At 32.6% G+C, this 20,556-nt stretch overlaps 2 protein-coding genes and 1 long non-coding RNA gene across 4 annotated transcripts; 2 read left to right on the top strand and 1 right to left on the bottom strand.

Moving 5' to 3' along the window:
* Positions 1-6,230: 6,230 nt before the first annotated feature.
* LOC112092034 (putative disease resistance RPP13-like protein 1) lies at positions 6,231-7,021 on the top strand. The gene has a single exon (XM_024167133.1). It carries the CDS (start codon positions 6,384-6,386, stop codon positions 6,927-6,929), a length of 546 nt encoding a protein of 181 aa, XP_024022901.1. The 5' UTR covers positions 6,231-6,383; the 3' UTR covers positions 6,930-7,021.
* A 1,976-nt stretch (positions 7,022-8,997) lies between these two features.
* On the top strand, positions 8,998-10,681 carry LOC112092033. 2 transcript variants are annotated; one of them, XR_002902402.1, is made up of 3 exons: positions 8,998-9,081; positions 9,232-9,467; positions 10,597-10,681. It is a non-coding gene; the product is annotated as an uncharacterized LOC112092033 (long non-coding RNA). The 2 variants fall into 2 exon arrangements; XR_002902403.1 differs by lacking the exon at positions 10,597-10,681 and adding an exon at positions 9,821-9,936.
* Positions 10,682-11,251: 570 nt separating this feature from the next.
* On the bottom strand, positions 11,252-13,248 carry LOC21386228 (protein YLS3). Its single transcript, XM_010100342.2, has 3 exons — positions 12,793-13,248; positions 11,981-12,082; positions 11,252-11,524 (listed from the first exon to the last, which is right to left on the bottom strand). The coding sequence occupies exons 1-3, from the start codon at positions 13,118-13,120 to the stop codon at positions 11,379-11,381; spliced, it is 576 nt and encodes a 191-aa protein (XP_010098644.2). The 5' UTR covers positions 13,121-13,248; the 3' UTR covers positions 11,252-11,378.
* Positions 13,249-20,556: the final 7,308 nt, after the last annotated feature.

The raw sequence follows: 20,556 nt of genomic DNA, 5'->3' as shown, positions 1-20,556 counted from the left end.
GCGTTGTGCCGCAAGAAAAGCCCATAACTGATCCACAGAGAAAAACTTGGAGTGTTGAACTCAAAAACTCAAGTGAAAGGACAGTATTGTCCCTCATACACAAGCTTCATAAAACTGAACGGAAAGACTTATGTGCTGATGAATGCACAACTTCATTAAAAAAAAAAAAATCAACGTAAAGCAAACGAAGACTTTTTCTAGGTTGAGACTCTATAAAAAAATTTATAATAAAACACTCTATTTTTTAACGGTTAAATCTATTAAAAAATAATTATGCATGATTTACTGTAAATTTTTAATATTTGTGCGACTTACTGTAAATTTTTAATACAAATTTATGTAAATCTGATTGTTAAAAATTTAATCTAACAGTCAAAATAAAATATTTTATTGGTGGGTTTTTTAAGAGATCTTACCATCATAAAGGCTCCAAAATAAAAAGGGTAATATGGTTCTTTTGCAATATAAATTAGGGCTGGTAATATGGGTCACAATACGATGACACGACTCGAAAACGACACGAATTTTGCGGGTTAGGGTTGAGAAAAAAGAAGTTCGGGTTAGAATTGGGTCGACTTGAAATTGACACGAAAAATACGGGTCAATTTCATATTGCCCCCGCCTAACCCGAACACGACACGAAACTCGTAAAAAACTAAAAAATACATATATTTTTCATTTCATATTTTAAATTTTATTATGAACTTGTGATATTATGATAGTTATACTTAAAATCTTATACTATTGTTTGCATAATTTTAAATGGATGTTATTATAATTTAGTGTGTTATGAATTTTAAGTTATTTCTAATATGTAAAAAACTATATAAAAATATACAATTTTCGTGTCAATTTTGAATTCACGGGTCAATTTCGTGTCACGGGTCATTTTTAAGTCGTGTCGTATCAACTCGTAAAGTGGTCGTATCGTGTTCGTGTTACGGTTTTTAAAAAATTTCGTGTCACGGGTTGTATTCAGATTGACTACAAATTTAAAAAAAAAATGATTAAACATGATATAAATACGATACGTTACACAAATTGTCACCCTTAATATAAATAAACATGTGCTGACAATATGGAACGTGCCTTGGTTTGTCTGCTTTCCCCTTCCCTAAAGGCTGACATTTGCCGTGTTTTTGAAGCCTTGGGAAGTCCACCTCAAGAGGCACTTCATTAAACGGTGTTATTGTTATTTACCTGTAAATATGATCTGCGACCGGTATATTTACTCGTAAATATTATGCTTACTTAAAAATATGGTTTTATCAGTCACCGGCAAACGACACAAAAGATTAGTAAATATTATATTTATTTATAGACATGAACAACAACAAAAATAACGTATTTATTACTGAATATGGTATTTATGTCGTCGGCACTTGTTATAATGTCTATGATAAAAAGAGAGATAGAGGGCCCGTTTGATTTATATATTAAAATTTAAATTATTGATTCTTTTATAGTGTTTTTCTCTCATAAAAAAATTTAAATTTTAAACGTCAAAATCAAGAATTATAATTTAAATATATCTTCCAAACGGTCCCGAGAGATTGAGATAGGGTTGGCTAAGTGAGAAACCTTACAAGCATGGGTAATTTTGGAAATTACTATTTTTAGTATAGAAATTCAAAATATGTAAATTTACTAACATTACAAAAATATGCTGTAAACTTTAATTGCATGTCTAAAATATATTATTTGTTATATTTTCTTTTTTTATTATTATAAAATCGTGTAATACCTAACATATTTAAGTGTAACCTTTAATATTACATGATTTGGACTATATTTTTTTAATGTTATATTTTAACAAAATGATTATTACACACACAAAACACGAGAAAAAAATTATATTTAACGGACTTCCTATTTTAAGTTAGCCCATTATACATATAAAAGTACTTCACTAGTGAATTAGAAGTTGAGCTTTAATCAAATGGCTAAAAAAAGAGTTGCTTCTATCAGTGAGCATAAAATTTTATATAATATATATATTAAAACAGTTACATACAGTTAAATTGCATCAAAATTCAAAACGATAATAAAATAGATGTAATAGATAAAAACCCCATTTGAATTAATATTAGTGCTTGTATTTTCTCAATTTGGAATGCATTTTTTCAGAAAAACAAAAGAAATAATGTTCACTTATAAAGTACTATTTTAACCTATTAAAAATTTTAGAATTATTAAAAATATATTTGTAAATCATATGTTCAAATTAAAATTTATTCAGTTTAAAGTTGCCCAATACTAATATTTTAAAAATTTGTAGGGAATTTTTTAGAAGGTATTGAAAAAATGAACTACTAAAAAGTTTATTTTTTTAGTCGTTAAATTTATATAAAAAATTATCTATTATGTATATTTTATAATTTTAATCAGATTCGACGGTTAAAATTTAACTCTACCAATCAATCGGATCTTCTAAAATACAAAAGATAGTTCAAAAAGGAAGATTCCACTTCTGAATAAACGGTTTCTTGAAGATCACCATCTACCAGTCCCCTTTACTTGCTTTTTTTTTTTTTTTCTTTTTTGTACCATTGATAATGACATTTTACTTGCATTTGAACGGTGGATATAGCTAAGATTTTGGCAGACTTTAACGTAAATTCGCACATTATTTATGTTAAGGTGCTGGGTTTAAATCCCCACTTCAATTTTTTTTTTTTGAATAAATCCCCACTTCAAATTTATAAAATTTTAAGCTAATATATTATTATCAACTTAATATTGTCCGACTTTATCTATAATGAAAGTTTGTATTAATTTTTTAGAATAAAATTCATGTAAGTAATAATTAATGTTTTATTTATAGATTTGTACTTTATTTTTTCATGGACCTATCGTTTTAAGGTCATTGTGAAACGTAAGAATGGGGCAAACTAAAGTGACATTTAGTAAAGTGATTCGTATCATAATTTAAATTATTGTTTATGGTTCGTTATAGTATTTTCTCTCATAAAAAATATATGTAAATTAAAAATAATTTTAATCTCATAATTATAATTTATGAATCAAACATCTTCTAATACAACTTTACAAAAGAGAGAAGAAAAAAGACAACAAAAGAAATTCAGAACTTGGGCAATCAAAACTACTCCCTTTTTTTTTTTTTTCCTTTTTTACTTATTTTGACTTTTATTATGTAGATTTATATCCAAAAAGGGAAAAATTTACTTTTACTTTCCACTCGAATTATGATTCATATTAGTCAAATTTCACTAGTACCTATGACATGACAGCTTTAAAAAAAACAACATTATCCCTTTAGGTTAGGACCGACTACAACAAGCTCGCGACTCTAATAGAAAGAAACGGTAAGCTCTCTGCTCTATTTGCTTGCAATGCTATACCTATCAAAGTGAAGTTGGCGAACGCTTCTGTAACCTTAGACTCGTTACGCTGTTCGACTGAACTCGTCGGCTCCGCGTCCACCGAAAGTCGGTAACCTTCGTTGCAAAAGATGATGAAATGGCCTTAGGGATATAAGGGTAATTCTTAAAACCCAATTATTTTTTTTAAGAATCAGAAAAAATGAAGTACGGTAATTTTATATTTTTAGTATTCATATTAATATCAAACTATCTGTTTCACATATTTTTTTTATTTAATATTTAATGTAATTTTAATCAGATTTAACAGTTCGTATTTAATTTTATTAATAGAGAGATTTTATCAAAAAAGTCATTTATTTTGTGTTTAGTTATGTAAAAAGATATAAAAATCTGTAGTAGCGTAAAAAAAAATTTAATATATTGTGCAGTTTTAGATTGTAACAAAATTAACGAAACCGACAAAGATTTGAAGGTTAAAATCTACTCAATACGGGAGAATGAGAATGGCAATTTCACCTACGAATGCACTTATATGTATAGTCCCCACTCCAAATAGGGGACAAGATCAACCCATTTTTAAACGATTCAAGACTGATGGTGCGCTAGCTACAAAAGAAAATTTTTGAATAGATATAAAAATTTTACTGTATCTATACATAAGAAAAAAGACAGGAAATGCAATGATATTATTAGCATGGCATTTCAATCTGTACAGCGGCACCAACGAGGAAGAAGGTGGACCGGTCCATGATCATACGGGTTCTGGGGGCTTTCTTGAAGCCGAGTGCATTGCCATTCGAGAAGGATTGGCTTTTGCAAAGACAAGCGGTTCGGGTCTCGTTAGTTGAAATTGATGCTGAGAAAGCGCTTCAGGGTGTGGAGAATCCAATTATTAAGAGTTGTTTAGTTCGTTGATTCGAATAGATATGTGATTTTATGTGAGAGTTTTTTATTGTAATAAAAAAATTAGATATAACTATTTTTGAGAACTTTTTACTGTAACAAAACTCAAATTCTAAACTTAAATCGGTGAAATGAACCGATCTTAAAGAATATTAAAGTCTTAATGATTGAGGCTGGTAGTGGTTCATGTGACCATATTTTTAGACTTAGTAATATGACTGCCCACGTATTAGCTCAATTAGCTTGATCCTTTTCGGGGGATGGTTGTTGGTTAAACGCTCATTCTAGTTGCATTGAGACCTTAAGTACAGCTGATATGCCTAATGTGACCCGTTCGGTTCGTTAATTCGAGTTTTTAATTCGAGTTGGGATGTGATGTTGTGTGAGAGTTGTTTACTGTAACAAAAAAGTTAGATGTGACTGTTTTTTAGAGCTTTTTACTGTAGCAAAACTCAAATTCTAAACTCGAATCAGCGAAAAGAACGTGGCCTAAATATTTCAGCTTTCCTTTAAATAATTATATGATAATAGGTATGTTTGAAATTATTTTTATCTCTGTTTTTTAAAATGTTTTTGCACGTTTTTTAGACTGAAAAACAAAAACAGTCCCGTGTTTGATTAGCAAATACTTTAAAAATGAGAATGAAAATAAAAAGTGAAGATCGGGTGCATTTGGAATCATTTTCTGAGTGTTTTTGAAAGTGTTTTTTTTTTTTTTCTTATGTCTTGTAAGGCACGAAAATGAAAAAGATGGTAAACTATGTTTGTTTTGTAAATACTTTTGAAATAAAAATGAAAACAAAAAACAGTGAGAATAATTTTTAAAATAAAAAATTAAAAAATGATTAAAAGTTATTTTTCTTTTTTTGTTTTTATTTTCTAAAACTTATCATCGGTATTACATTGAATAATTAATTAATTATTTATCATATAATAAACTAATTATTAATTAGTAAATAATTAATGATTAACAAATAAACAGTAATCATATGAGGAACATAATTATGTAATAATAATTATAATTATTATCACGTTTTATACTACAGAATTAGTTAATAATTATTATAACAATTTTAATTAAGTATCATTTTTTAAAATATTTTGATATATTTCCTATTTTAACTCAACTGGAAGCGGAAGGTGACTGACTATTGGCAAATTGAGCACAATTCATTGACCCGAGCAAAACCATAGACTATTCAAATGGCTTCAGAACTTTCCTTTTCTGTTCTCAATCAATTTTAGATCTTTTCTTCTTCACCTCTGTGCTCCTTTAGCAAGAAAATGGCTGCAGAACTTGTGGGTGGAGCTTTTCTGTCACCTTCCCTTCAGGTGTTGTTTTAGAGATTGGCTTCTAAGGAAGTCGTTGACTTTATCAATGGGAAAAGACCCGTTGACCGTCTTCTCAATGAGTTAAAGATCAAGCTGTTATCTGCTAACATGGTGCTCAATGACGCTGAGGAGAAGCAAATCAGAAACCCATCTGTTAAAGAGTGGCTTGACGAGCTCAAAGATGCTATCTTTGAGGCAGAGGATTTGATGGCTGAGATCAAATCCCAAGCTTCGGAGAGCAAAATGGAAAGTGGGTATTTGTCCAAAAGCGGCTACAATCAGGTACTCAAGCTCGTTCCTTTGTAGTCGCTTTTCGGTTTGCGAGAAAGGATTGAAATCCAAGTTGTTTGAAATACTTGATAGATTAGATTTTATTGTGAAGCAAAAAGATGTAAACTTGGTTTGAGAGAGGGTGTTGGTTGTAGACATTCACTTGTTAGATTATCCGCAAGTTTGGCTCAAGAATGTGGTGTTCATGGAAGAGATTTTGACAAAGAGGCCATTGTCGGATGATCTTAGTGGCTCTAAATTGGTAAGACCACTCTTGCTGAACTTGTTTATGATGATAAGCGACTGGGGAAATAATTCGATGAGAAAGCATGGGTTGTTGTGTCGGATAGATTTGATGTTTTTCGAGTAACAAGAACAACTTTGAGACGATCACTTCTAGCCCGTGTGAAATCAAGGGCTTACATCAATTGCAAGTCAAATTGAAGATTTCTTTGGAGGGGAAGAAGTTTTTGCTTGTTCTTGATGATGTTTGGAATGAGAATCATGTCCATTGAGATGTTTTAAAAAGAGCACATGGAAGTAAGATCATTGTCGACGCGTAGTGAAATTGTTGCTTCTAAGATGTGTAATGTGCCGGCTTGTTACCTGCAAACGGTATCTGATGAAGCTTGTTGGCTATTGTTCGCATGGCACGCCTTTAATGGTGGTGGATCAGGTCAACATTCGATTCTGGAGGTAATTGGTACAAAAATTGTTAGAAAGTGCGAAGGCCTTACTTTGGCAGTAAAATCTCTTGGTGGTCTCTTGCGTTCTGTACAAGATCCAGAGGAATGGAAGAAGATACCGAAGAGCGACATTTGGGAGTTGTCTGAAAGGGAGAGTAACATTCTTCCGGCTTTATGGTTGAGCTATCATTATTTACCTCCACATCTAAAGCGATGTTTTGCTTACTGTTCAATATTCCCCAAGGGTTATAAAATTACGAAAGAAAAATTGATCATGTTGTGGATGGCAGAAGATCTTTTGCAACCCCAACAAAACAAGAGGATAGAAAAAGTTGGAAATAAATACTTACTACAATCTCTTATCAAGGTCGCTGTTTCAACAAGCAAGCCGTAGCCGGTCGTTTTTCAAGATGCATGACCTTGTTAATGATTTAGCTAAATTTGTATCAGGAGAATTTTGTTCAAGATTGGATAACGGCTCATCTGTTTTGGGGCAGAACTCGTCATTTGTCATACATGAAACAAAGTATAGATAAGATTGAGCAGTTTAAGGTTTTGTTTGATGCTAAATCTTTGCGTACATTTTTACCATTAGGATGGAAGAAGGAGACTGAACAATTTCCATGGAACAAGTTGTTATTGCACGACTTACTGCCAAAAGTATTGCCCTTAAGAGTGCTCTCTCTATCTGAGTATCCAATCACAGAGTTGCGTGATTCAGTTGGGAATTTGAAGCAACTAAGGTTCTTAAGACTTGTCATGGACTGAAGTCAAAGAGTTACCTCATACATTTTGTACTTTGTACAATTTGGAGACAATAATATTATCACATTGTAGACATCTGACTCGATTACCGGCGAACATGGGAAACCTGATCAACTTGCGCCATCTCGATATTGAATGCACAAGTATCAAAGATATGCCACAGGAAATGTGTAAGATGAAAGACTTGCAAGCATTATCCGGTTTTGTTCTGGGTGAACATAGTGGGTCTAGCATTAAACAATTAAGAGGACTTCAACAACTGCGTGGATATCTTTGTATTTCAGGGCTTCAGAATGTTCTTAATGTTGAGGATGTTATAGAAGCCAACTTGAAGGATAAAAATTACATTAAGAGGCTGCATTTGAAATGGGATTGGCGTAACCATACCGATGATTCGCAAAAAGAGAAAATGATACTTGACGGCCTCCAACCTCACAAAAGGTTGAAATGGAGTTATTTATTCTTTGTTATAGAAGCACAACATTCCTAGAATGGGTTGGAGATTACTTGTTCTCTGGTATAGCTGTAGTGTCCCTAAGTAATTGCAAAAATTGTTGTTTGATGCCGCCACTTGGGCAGCTTCCCTCTCTTAGAAAGCTTGATATCAGGGGATTTTATGGGGTGGCGAGAATAGGTGCCGAGATTTACTCCAATGGTTCTTTGGTGATGAAGCCATTTAGATCCTTAGAAGTTTTGCGTTTTAGAGATATGCCAGAGTGGGAAGAGTGGTCGTTCGTTGAAGCTGAGGAAGGTGCACCTTTTCTTCATCTAAAGGAACTTTGTTTGAGTGATTGTCCGAAACTACTTGTTGGTTTACCTGATTATCTTCCAAACTTGACAACACTTTATATCTCGAGATGTCAATGACTGAAGACTTCACTTCAAAGGAATCAACATATGGACGCTGCATTCCCATCTCTCCGCTCAATGGAAATATCCAATTGTCCATAACTGGAGTCATTTTTTGAAGATTTGAATGAGCTTTCTATTATGAAATTGCAAGAGGCTCTTTCCAGACCGCATTCATTGAAATCTCCAGAGACTCGCCTCTCTTACATGCTTGCGCATCCGCTCTGTATATGAGGATGCGTTGGATTCATTTCCTGAGGAAGGACTCTTTCCTACCACTTTGACTTCCCTCTCCATCGCCAACCTTCCAAATCTTAAAGCTCTTAATCACAAGGGCTTTAAACACCTGAACTCACTAAAACAGTTGTGGATTTCAAGTTGCGAACAACTCCAGTTGTGGATTTCATATAGTGAGCATTGCACAGTTGTCTTTATCATATATAGCCAAACTTTTCAGAAGATATGGTGTCAATATTTCGCTCTGGTCTGCTGCATCTCACATAGCTGCTTAATGAGTTTTGAGATATTTAAGCACCGAAAATGGACTTTCGTGATTCATTCAGGTAGTGGAGTTTGCACCAGTTAACTAATTATTATTTACTCCATGGCAGGTCCAATCTAAGCAATGGATTTTTATGCAGGAACTTACAGGATGTGACAGCATGTTGTTGCCAATTCTCAAGCATTTCAATGGGATTGGCTACATCAACTTTTCTGTAGGCTGCGTTACCCATCCTTTATAACTCTGGTTGCCCCTAGCATCTTCTCACAGAATAATTTACTCAGCATTGCTAGACTACCATATATGTGCCTTGCGAAGTTCTGATCATATGCATGTTAGTGCCGCTTTTCCTTATGGCGATCCCAGGTGTTGCTCTTATTCTATTGTTTCAAAATTCGGGATTCGACATGCTAAATTTGCAATTATGCAGGTATTACTTTTCTTAAGCTGATTTTAGTATTATGCAACAGAACTACTCTATTTTTTTTTTTTTTTAACTGGGTTCATGTAGCTGTCAACAATGGTTTTCTTACACGCTGATCACAATAACGTGGAGCTTTTGTTTTTCATGTCAATTCAGTTCTACTTTGTGATCGACTCAATGATGGGAATATCATGCTTATTGCCACAGAATCTTTCTGTCAACAAGTTGCGACGAAACTTTCACATCTATGCGGATTAAAAAAACTGCAGAACTTTCTTTCTTCTGTTTCTTGCTTATCATTGCAGACATGTTAAAGATGTGGAACAATATGGCTCCCGCATTGTCAGGAATTCATGATAGAGGTTTAGATCTAGCGATCTAGTATCCTGCAGGTTGGTGTTATTCTTTATCCTAAAGTTCAGTGTTTCTCAGCCAGGCACTCACGAAACCATTTACACGATGGTAAACCAGAAAAGCTTAAAGCAATTTAATCTTCATTTCTTATTGAGAGAAATCTTTCGTACGTTGGTTTTCTTTTTGACGTTGTGTGATGCATCTACTTCTGTAGTTGCATTCACCTTTTTATCCTCCCTTTCCCGCTCTTTCCTTTTTGCGTGTCTGTTTGACTAATGCATCTTACCATTCATTTAGGCATCGTTCATTTCACCGGTTCGAGTTTTCATTCCAGTTTTGTTATAGTTAAAAACTCTCACAAAAAGTCATTATCTAACTTTTTCTGTTACAGTTAAAAGCTCTCACATAAAGTCATATCTCAGCTCGAATTGAAAGCTCAATCGGCGAACTGAATGAGACCTTACATTTTCACCAATCATATAGTACTATTATATATTGCCCCACCTTATCTGAGGCTTCAAACATCTTCTATGATGTGTGATGATGATGTGCATGATCATTACCCATTTCCCAATTTTTTTCTCCTTCCGGTTCAGAATGCTTGGCCTCCTGCACCAAGTTGAATTTTTAGGCTCGGCTTCATCCCGGAAGTGAAGCTTCTATGACGAGTCGCTTCTCTCCCTCTCCACTCTCTCTGGCGGAGAAAGCTCGAAGAGCTTATGGGTGAGCCTGGGCTTACTCTCAGCCTCTTTGATTGGTAGGTGGGTGGGCGAGCTAAGCTCCCTACTTAATATTCCATTCATAAGGTACTTTTTTATTGTGGTGACGCTTTTGTTACGTTGATGACTATAATACTACTTATAGCTTCTTTAGTGGCCCTTCCACTTTGGTGTAGTTGTAGTTTGTATTGGTACTGAATGAACATATCAAACAAAGGTGAGCAGTACAAGCCCTTCTTCCTTCGGCCTGCAAAAAGCAGCGAACTCTAGAAGCTAGGACGTTGTTCACCTTTGGACACAAACACTATTCCGTTCTCGGCGGAAACCCGCCTTAGAGATTGAACGTCGACTTATCTTATTGCTTCTCTTTTTTTTTTTTTATTCTTTAGATTTATTTGTCATTCCTTGAAATCTATAATGATGTTAAAGAGTGTCAATTGTGCTGCAGTTGAGCAATCCAATGTGATATGGAAGTCGTCAACGAAAGGAATTCCCCTCCCCTCACTAGAAGTGTCTTGTGTAATCACAAGTATTTGGACCTGATTTCTTGAGATGGAATTTTATGTCACTCCAAAAGTGTCTTTCCATTTTATATGATTCTGCAAAATTGGAGCTTGAATTTGAAGCAGCGATTATTTTTCAAGTAAGTCTGCAAGTGCTCATTTTGTGTCCAAAAAAAAAAACTTCGTGTTCACATTACAAAGGAGTGTTTAGCTTGTACACTTTTGGCAATTCTATTTAAACTTGTATTCAAAACTAAAGTCTGTAACTAATGAAATACTTCACTTATGTGCTGAGCTATACATCGAAATGGAGAAAGATAAAGCTCAAGTTTTGCCTCCTGATTAAAGGTTCTCTCATCAACTGTGTAAACTAAGAAATGAATACCTGACACGCAAAATCTCTTTGTGAATCAAAATCGAAAATGGGTTTTTGATCTCACTTTTTTTAAGTGCGATCGGTAAATTCGGGCACTTGATGAATTTACTTATCTAAAAAGTTCAAAGGCGAGATTTGGATTACAGTCTTGTATTAGAGTGACTATATAGAAGTTAGAACGAAAACATAAATCATCAAGCATTTTCACAAACGAAAACATTCTTTCATTTTCCTTTTGATATTTATTCAAAGATGTGAGAACACAGACGTGCAAGGAACCAAGTGAAACTCCTCACAACAAACAAGTGTACAAGATTGAAAATGAAGAGTGACAATCCATTTTTCAACTGTCTACATGAACCACTGCAAACTCATAACCTCCGAAAGCAGAACACTTCCAATAATGGCTTTCCATTCCAGTCTCTTCTTCCCGCTCCTGCCGCCGCTGCCGCTGCTTGCGCTTAACCCTTTGCTTTTGCCACTAATATGACCCCCAGCTGTGGCCATGAAAAAGTTCCCACAAAAAAAAAAAAAAAAAACAAAAGAAAAAAGAAATAAAAAAAAAGAAGAAACTTTAGCTTTGATACATCTAGAGGGAAAAAAATACAAGGCAAAAGAGGGAAAGATAAAGGAAGTTGGGGACAAAATAGGATCTTCACCATCGTGTTGAGGGAAAAAATACATTTTACAAATAACTGTAGTTTATATTTGTTAAGCAATACTTTATATGTTGGGTCAATTTTTTTTTGTTTTATGTCACTTCCATGTCAGATTATTCTAGCAATTGCCAACAATCATGAAAATTCTCTAATTACTTGGTAATTACTGATGCGGCATTGACACAAAAGATAATAATGAAAACCTTTACTATTTTATAAGTTACTTTTTTTTATTAGTGCTATAACCAAAAAAAAAAAAAAAAAAAAAAAGAATTAACCCATATGTTATGGTACCTGAAGGACTTGGAGAAGGATTACTGTCAGTCTTAGTAGAGTTTCTCTCTAACTGATAGAAAACTTGAGCTTCCGGTGAATGAGGATCCATCTTCAGAAGTTCTGCAGCCAAACATTCAGTACAAGATTCAACTCGACAGGAACACGAATTTCATCGCTGATTCGTTCTAGCAAAAAAGCCAATATCAGTGCAAAAGTACCCTTTCTACAGCTGAAAAATGAACCCTTTTGTCCAACACACCTGATATTGATTTTGCACCAGGTTATTATTCAAATTCTGTTAACATCTTACTTTGTTGTTTTTCTACTTGAAGATTAGATCGTCTGTGCTTCGCTTTTCTTATTTTAAGTTGTTTTTTTTCATGTTTCGACTACAAGCCCTTTTTGGTTTGTAGTTAGTTTTCTTATTATCGACTTTGTATTTCACTTTCTGCTAATAAAGTTGATAGCTAGATGTTTGAGATATTTTCTTATTGGGTGCTAACTTAGTTGGAATGTGGCTGGAATTTCTTTAGACTTCAGGATATTCGATTAATTCAAAAATAAAAGTGTAACATATCATAATAATAGCTTGCTATGAAATTAAGAATCAATGAGTTGTGACATACAAAAGGTTAGTTTACCAGTCTATCCTAAAAGTTTAAGCTGTTAGGAGGTGAGCTAACAATAATTTTATATTTTAACACTTACGGAAGTTTGAACTCAAAACCTCCCGCTCTGATACTATATTAGTTTATCAATCCATCCTAAAAGCTTAAGTTGTTAAGAGGTGGGCAAACAATAATTTTATACTTTAACACAGAATAAGGTACCTGGACATTTAGAGACATTAGCAGGGGCATTGCAAACAGAAGGCAGGCTCAAGGCAAGAGTGACATTGATCTGCAGGCCCAAGTCGGGATCGTTGCGGTCTCTAATGACAACACACAAGCACTTCTTGTTGTCCTTGAGGACTTGTTTGAGACCACTGCAGCAGTCAGGTGTGGGGGCTTTGGCTTGGCCACCAACATAAGGAAGGCAAGTCGCCAGCCCCACCAGCTGCTCGGTACACTCCTCTCGGTCCTTCGCCGGATCCTCGGTTGCGAAGATAACTCCCATAACTGACAACAAAACTAGAATGAATGGTAATCTTAATGCCATTGTAAGTGACAAGACACGAAGGGTCAAAGGATTTCTTTTGTGCCCAATTGAGTGTTATTCAAGGCTTGGCTTGTTTACAAAAGGGTCAAAGAGTAAGTTTGAGTTGATGGATTTATATGGTTTTTCACCCTCTCTCTCTGTTTTTTTTTTTTTTTTTTTTTTGGTTACGTGGGGTATAATTATAGCCACCCAAATGGTGTGAAAGGAAAAAAAAAATGGTGAGTGGGATTTTCATGCGGATAGAATGCTACAAAAAGGGAACTAGTTTTTCTTCACTCTTCTTTTCTTTTTGTGGAATTGTATTATTGTACTCCCTTGGTGAATGATTTTGAGGAAGATTATGATGATGATGTTTTGTGTTGTATAATAGAAAAAGTCCCAATGTCACAAGTAATGAAGAAGTATGGGGTGGGAAGTGGATCATAAAGGGAGTCACTTCACCAACCCACTAAAGGGAAGAAACAAAAGTGTTGTATTTTGCTGATTATCATGGCATATTGACATCAGTCTCTGTGTCATATGAGATCATGATGATGAAATTAACATGAGTTTTGGATAAGCTCAGGTCTTTATTGTTTTTTCCCTTTTGAAATGAAAAAAAAAAAAAAAAGTTAATTTTGTATGAGATATGAAAATATGTCTTAACTTATGCAGGGAGATGATAATTTCAACGGAATTTAATTAAATTTAAAGGTATATAAAATGAACTCTAAGGTAGTATATTTTTGGGTAGTTATACTTGCACCTCAAAAAAGTTTATTAATGTCCCCTAATTATTAATACTCATCTAATAAAGATTTGAATAATTTATTCTTTTTAGGGATGACAATAATCTCCACGGAGACGGTCCCACCCTGAACGGAGCAGGAATGAGGGACAATTATTGAGGATGGGGACAAAATCTAGTCCCCAATTCATGGGGAGGTAAAGACGAAAGAAGTACCTTTCATCCCGCTTCCGTCTCGATATTAATGTATTATTTTTTTATGTAAATATATATATATATAGATACTCATAGTCTCTTAAAATTAATTTTTACTTAAAAATGATAACTGTATTTTTTTAATTGGTAAAGGGAAATCACCAATTATAATTCCTTGTACCGGGGAAAAAAAAAGGATAATTACTGATCTTCTCCTATATTATATATACACATAAAGATGCACTGTCTAGTGCCTCCTTATCCTCTTTTGAAGCTATGAAGAATAGACAAGGGAAGATAATTTACGTTTTTATTTTGATGTTTTTAAACTTTTTTCACTTGTGCATTGATTATTACTTTTGTATTCAGTTGACAATATGCTAAGAATTTTATTTTTATAATGGAACCTCTTAACAGTAGTAGCAGTAGTAGTAGTAGTAGTAGACGACAAAAGATGAGTACAGGGAAAACTTCCTCAACAGAGAATCCCTGAATGAAGATAATTTAGGGGGCGGGGATAGAGATGGGAAATAATCATCCACCCCACCTCACCTCATTGTCATTCCTAATTCTTTTATAGATATAATTATCGTTGTACATAATTTAGCCCTCTCATATCTCGCTTAATTTTAATCTTAATTTAATTTATAAAATAATATTATCCATTAGTTAATTTTAACTATTAATGTTATATTTTCTTTTTAAAATTATTACAATTTCTCGTTCACTTTTGTCTCTTTTTACTTTTATTTATCATTTGTTTTCATCCTCCTCAAAAATTGTGCGGATATAAGGGGTTATTCTTTTGGAGTGTAACTTGAGTGTAGTTTTTGAGTTGAATTTGAGTTATAACTTGAGTAGAAGTTGTAACTTGAATAAAGTTGAGTAAAGTTGAATAAATTTGAAATTTAAAAGAACGTGAACTTAAATAAAGTTGGAACTTGAGTTGTTTTTTTTTGAGTTTTTTGGACAAAAGAACATGCCCTAAATGTTTCAACCTTATTTCCTTTCTATCTAAAGGTGGAAAGAGAGATTTTGCACTGGATATGTAAAAACTTCATTAAATTTTACAGTAGGCAGGGGCGGAGGGAGGCTATGCCCAGACGGAGCATATGCTCTCCTGGATTTTTGAATTTTTTTTTTTTATTGCGTGTAGTTTTCCAAACAATTTTATATATGTCCACCCTATATTTTTTAAAATTTGTTTTATTGCATGTAGTTTTCAAAAATTTTTATATATGCCTCCTCAGTAACAAGATCTTACACATACTTCCTCATAAGCAAACTTTTTCTCTAATTTATACCTATTAATTATTTTAAAAATATGTCATTACTGATTTTTTTTCCTTTCTAATTTATTTGCCCATGAAGTAATTTCTTATTTTTCAAATGTGTCCCTACTTATAAGGACATATTCATTTCACAACTCAAGTTAAGAACTTGAATTGTAAAGTGAATTTTATGTGAGGGAAAGCATTGTAACAAAAAAGTTAAATTTAAATTTTTATGAGATAAAACACTGTAACAAAAAAAAAAAAAAAATGAATTGTGATTTGAGTTGTTAAAAAAACATGTGTTTAAAACTTTTTTTCCCCATACGTTTTTATAGTCCTTTGTATCTTATAAATATGGCATATTATAACTTGTTTTTTCAAAATTTTCCTATAGAAATAATTTTTTTAAATGTGTCTCTACTTAAACATATTTTTTTTTCCAATGACCTCTTCAAATATTATTTTATCTTATGTACCCCCAAGTAATTTATTTTCAAATTTGTCACATCAAAATGATTTTTTTAGTGTTCTATTTTTCTTTACTAAATTATACTCATTAAGGAATAATAAATTTAGTAAAAACTGAAGTTTTAAGAAAATTATACTATGATCACGTAGCAAAAAATTCAACAACTTGAATACTTATGCCCTTTCAACTATGTAATACTATTAAGAGTTGATAATTTAATGGTTATGAAAGTTTTTCACATTTTTAGTTTATGCCCCTTCAAACAAAATCATGGCTCTGTCACTGACGGTAGGTATTTTTTGAACGAATGCTTAAAGTAGGGTTCTATTTTTGATATATTTCTATCAAGTTCTATTAATTTTGTATGTTTTTTTATTTTATTTTAACGAACGACCAAATTTACCATTTAAAAACATGTGAATAGGACATGATAAAAAGTTCTAAAACTTTAACGTTCAATTTAGAAAAATAATATTCATCCCGATGAGGATAATAAATCCTCATCACTTACACAAAAAAAAAATAAGGATCTCACTAAGTTGTATCTCACTTATTTACTTATTGAGACTCATTTTTTATGAGTAGCGGAGCTGTAACCTGATAAACAGTGGTGCTAATAACTTTTTGGGTCTTGTCTCCGGTCCTGTATCAGACTGGAGCGGCAGTTACATAAGGAATTAAAGGTGAGTTTGTTTAATGAATTAGGCACACGTGCTCACCATTTCTTGAATCGGAGAGGTATTTTCAGCAAGGTGTCAGGTGGGACATTTATATAATATTCAGTATAGGGGTAATAAAGTAATAAACCATCTTTATAATAAGTACCAAGGGAAACACGTTACTCCAACGACAATGTATATTTACTTTCTAAACCATGTATCATTTTTTAATAAATGAACAAATGAGGTATCCGTGTGTACATTGCTAGAAATGTACTAGTGCTCACAGGAAAATTTATTGTTGTTTGGTTGTATTTTCATAGTGAATAAAAGTTATAACGTAATTTTCAAATGCATGCCATATAAACATCATATTTAGGTAGTGTTTGCTATTTTCAATATGCATTAGAAGGGAGCACAAGACAATAGGATGGTTGAGAATCATTAGAGGAAGGATATATCACATTATAAGATGTTTATGAAAGCATGCAGGGATTAATTTTAAAGAAAAGAACGTGGCAGTCAAACCATATGCAACAACGCATATGAAGTTCGGATCGTTGAAAATATTTAAGGAGCAATATGGAGCGTAAGTGAGAATAAAGTTGAAGTGTTTAAACAGATAAAAAGTGCTCTTTCATGCGGAATGCTTAGTACTGACAAAATAGATACGTCTTACATAGCTGGATGTACATTATTTTCCGAACAAGTCTCATTAGTTTTGGCATTGTCTTTCTTTAACGAACATGTTTGTTTAAAATATTATTTTATTTTATTTTGACAATACTAATGTTTAGAAATGACCCTAAAGATAAAAGATATCTACTAAAGAAAGTCCTAAAAAAGAAAACCACAAAAATAAAAAAGCTAAATAAAAATAAAAAAGAAAAAGAAAAAAAAAGTGAGTAATAAAAAGAGCCAAAGCTCTCTTCTCACATGTCGCCACGTGGTAATTAGAGAAGAGAACATTGGCTCCTTTATGTGTAGAGAGATATTCACATTGTTGTATATTTTGGTGTCTTATTTTGTCCTTACAGTTGCAGGTCTTTGTTTTTGTTTTCATTCTTGGTTACAGTGGTGTTCACGATTAATTTAGGCCTTTTTTTAAATAAAAAAAACCACTAATCAAATTAAAAATATTTTTTTTGGACGGTTTGATTACTTTGACAAAAGCCAAATTAAATCAAATCACTCGTAAGTGGTTTACGTGATTTGAAGTTAAGACTAAAATAGCTTTTTATAATTTACAAAAATTATAAAATAATTAATCAATAAAAATGAGATAAGATTCAAGTTTATAATATAAATTAAAAATATAAATGTCTAAATATTTTACCGATTTAAATTTTTAAATATTTGTGAATCTTCAACCATTTTTATTAATATATATATATAATACTTATAATATATCTATAATAAGCAAAAATAATATTTTAAAGAAATAATAAGGAAAAATAATAAACGAAACCCAATGCGCATTGAAATTGAATGGGTCGAACCTTGGCATTGGCGACAAAAAAAAACAAACTCTTTGTTGCATGCATGGCGGCGGACAGGCGCTGAACACCGTGTTTTCCATTACACGCGGTCATACACCTTTCTCCAAACACACATAATTTCTTCGTAGCTTAACCCCATAAAGGAAACCATTATTATTATTTTTTATTATTATTAAATTTTATTATTTTTTACTTCCAACATTTCATAAACACAATTCCTTAATTTGAAGGCTGCTTTTTCCCTTTTGGTTGTCTTGTTTTTTTGGTTTCTCTCGAGTTTCCCTATGAAATAACTGCATGAACCCCACTTTCAATATAATATTTAATTAATTTTTAGGGAACTGCAGAAAAAATATATATTAGATTGTTGGAACCCTAGCTTTAACTTCGGATACGTTTGGTTCATGGATTAGAATTATTTTCGATTTACGTATATTTTTTATGAGAGAAAATACAGTAGCGAACCACGAACTATGATTCGAATCAGGAAACGAATCTAGGTACCAAACATCCTCTTCGTTTGGACTCTATAAAATGTCTTCTTCTTCATCACATATTTTCCTCTCTTTTGTCAAAACAAAGTTTAACAAACAACTAACTATAATATACGTACAAAAAGTAAGTATAGAAGTAGCTGAAAGATGGTATCCTTAAGGTTTATTAGCTCTCTTCTCGTGTTAACTATGCTATATCGTATAAGATATTGCAGCGCAACTACTAAGTACTACCAAGGTAAGTACTTTTAGTTTTATTCCCTTTTTTATTCTTGTTTAATAATTTTGATCTTTATATATGTGATTTCACTGAATTAGCTAGCTCTATTTACGTAATTTCTTAATTTCTTGCAGCTTTCAGCAAAATAGCAGTACCGGATCCTAGTGGAAGTACAAAGGTTGGAGCAGAAGGAAGTGCCAATATTAACTCTGAAAAGGTATAAATTATATCACCTCCTTTAAATTAGTAATAATGTTGTAATTATCATTATTCTATAAAAAAAAAACTGGTAATATATCACCAATTACCATTGAAACTAAGCTCGAAAAAAATAAATTTTTATATAATTATTGGTTAAACGATCAACGGTTTATTTTTACAGAAAACTTACAATGGTGTTCCGACTATGGCAGACGTCGGAAACAAGAGACGCCGAGGAAGGAAAATGATGGTTGAAAGGGTTTTGCCAATGGTAGAAGAGGAACATTTTGTTGGTGACTGTGAACATTTTTACAGAATTCTCAATGTGAAATGCAATCTCAAGAGTACTTCTACAAGACGTCGTTGCTTGAAGGCAAAAATGACCGATTTTAGAGCTTTCAATGCCGATTATCATGTTCCTAGACCTCATCCACCCAAAAACAACTAAAAGAATAGTGGTGTACTAGTGTTGGAACCCCTATTTTGTTTTCTTAATTTTGCTTCTTTTTTCCTTTTTTTTTTTTCAGTGCGCTTACGGTTTTGTTACCTCCAGTTTTGTAAGCGTATAAGATAGAAGTGAGAAATATCGTACTTGTACGTATGTAATAGAGACTTTAATGTTCAAAAACCAAACTAAACTTTCGTTAAATTATGAGTTAATAATTGCTTCCGGATCTTTTAGTTCATAGATTCAAAACTATTCTCATTTTAAGTGTATTTTTGTGAGAGAAAAATACTGTAGAAAATTATTTTTGTGAGAGAAAAATATTGTAGAAAATTATGAATCATGATTCAGAATCAGGGACGAATACAAGAAATAAACATCCCCTTAATATTTCCATCAATGTGAATGTTGCTTCTCTCTTTGGGTGGGAAGTTTTCAGTATTTGAATGTTGGAATTGTTGGGTTTTAATTGACCATGTGGCTTATATGTTTAATTATTGTGTATTAAAAGCTATCATATTAGGTTAAGCCCATTTAAAGTGATCTGATAAGGTTATAAATATTTCGGGCTTTAATGCATCTAATTAAGTGTAAGCCTTTTATGTGTAGAGACTAGATCATTATTTCTACTTTTATGATGGGCTAAATTAGAAATAATGAAAGTTAATAGCCAGTTAACTTATATACACTAGTTATGGTCCCTAAATCACACGTACGTTTCATTTTACTTTTGATATCTTATCATCAGAGAGAATAGAGAGAATCCAAAGGAAACTCTAAAGGACTACGTGTAGATTTGGAAGACTGACCACAAAGCTTGTGATTTGCTTTCATTATGACTGATTCATGTATACTTCTGCTTAGATCATAAATTCTTAGTAATACATCATGAACAATCCGATATTTGGTGAAGGTTTTCACCCTAAAGCAATTTATCTAACAGGAATAGGAATAGGGGAATGATGGAGTAGAAAATAGAAACAAAATGGCATTTTTTCTGAGTACTCTATAAAAATCAGGGGGTCATTTTTGTAAAATTATCCCAATATAATTTGTCAAAACTAAATCATATCTCAATATTAATTGTTTTTATTGTCCTTTCCAGCTCCACAGAACTAATATCACTGATCACCTGTAAAAGTAATAAGCAAGCATATTGTTGAAAATAAAGTTGTGTTTGGAATTGATCTCGTTTTTATGTTTTACGTTTTTTGAGAAAGAAAAAATGAAAACGTTTCTAAAACTGCATTTGG

The sequence above is a fragment of the Morus notabilis genome, unplaced genomic scaffold, assembly GCF_000414095.1.
Source record: "Morus notabilis unplaced genomic scaffold, ASM41409v2 Scaffold2156, whole genome shotgun sequence".
In the NCBI taxonomy this organism is placed as follows: Eukaryota; Viridiplantae; Streptophyta; class Magnoliopsida; order Rosales; family Moraceae; genus Morus; species Morus notabilis.
Note: the sequence above shows the minus strand (reverse complement) of the source record. Positions and strands in the feature narration are given on the sequence as shown.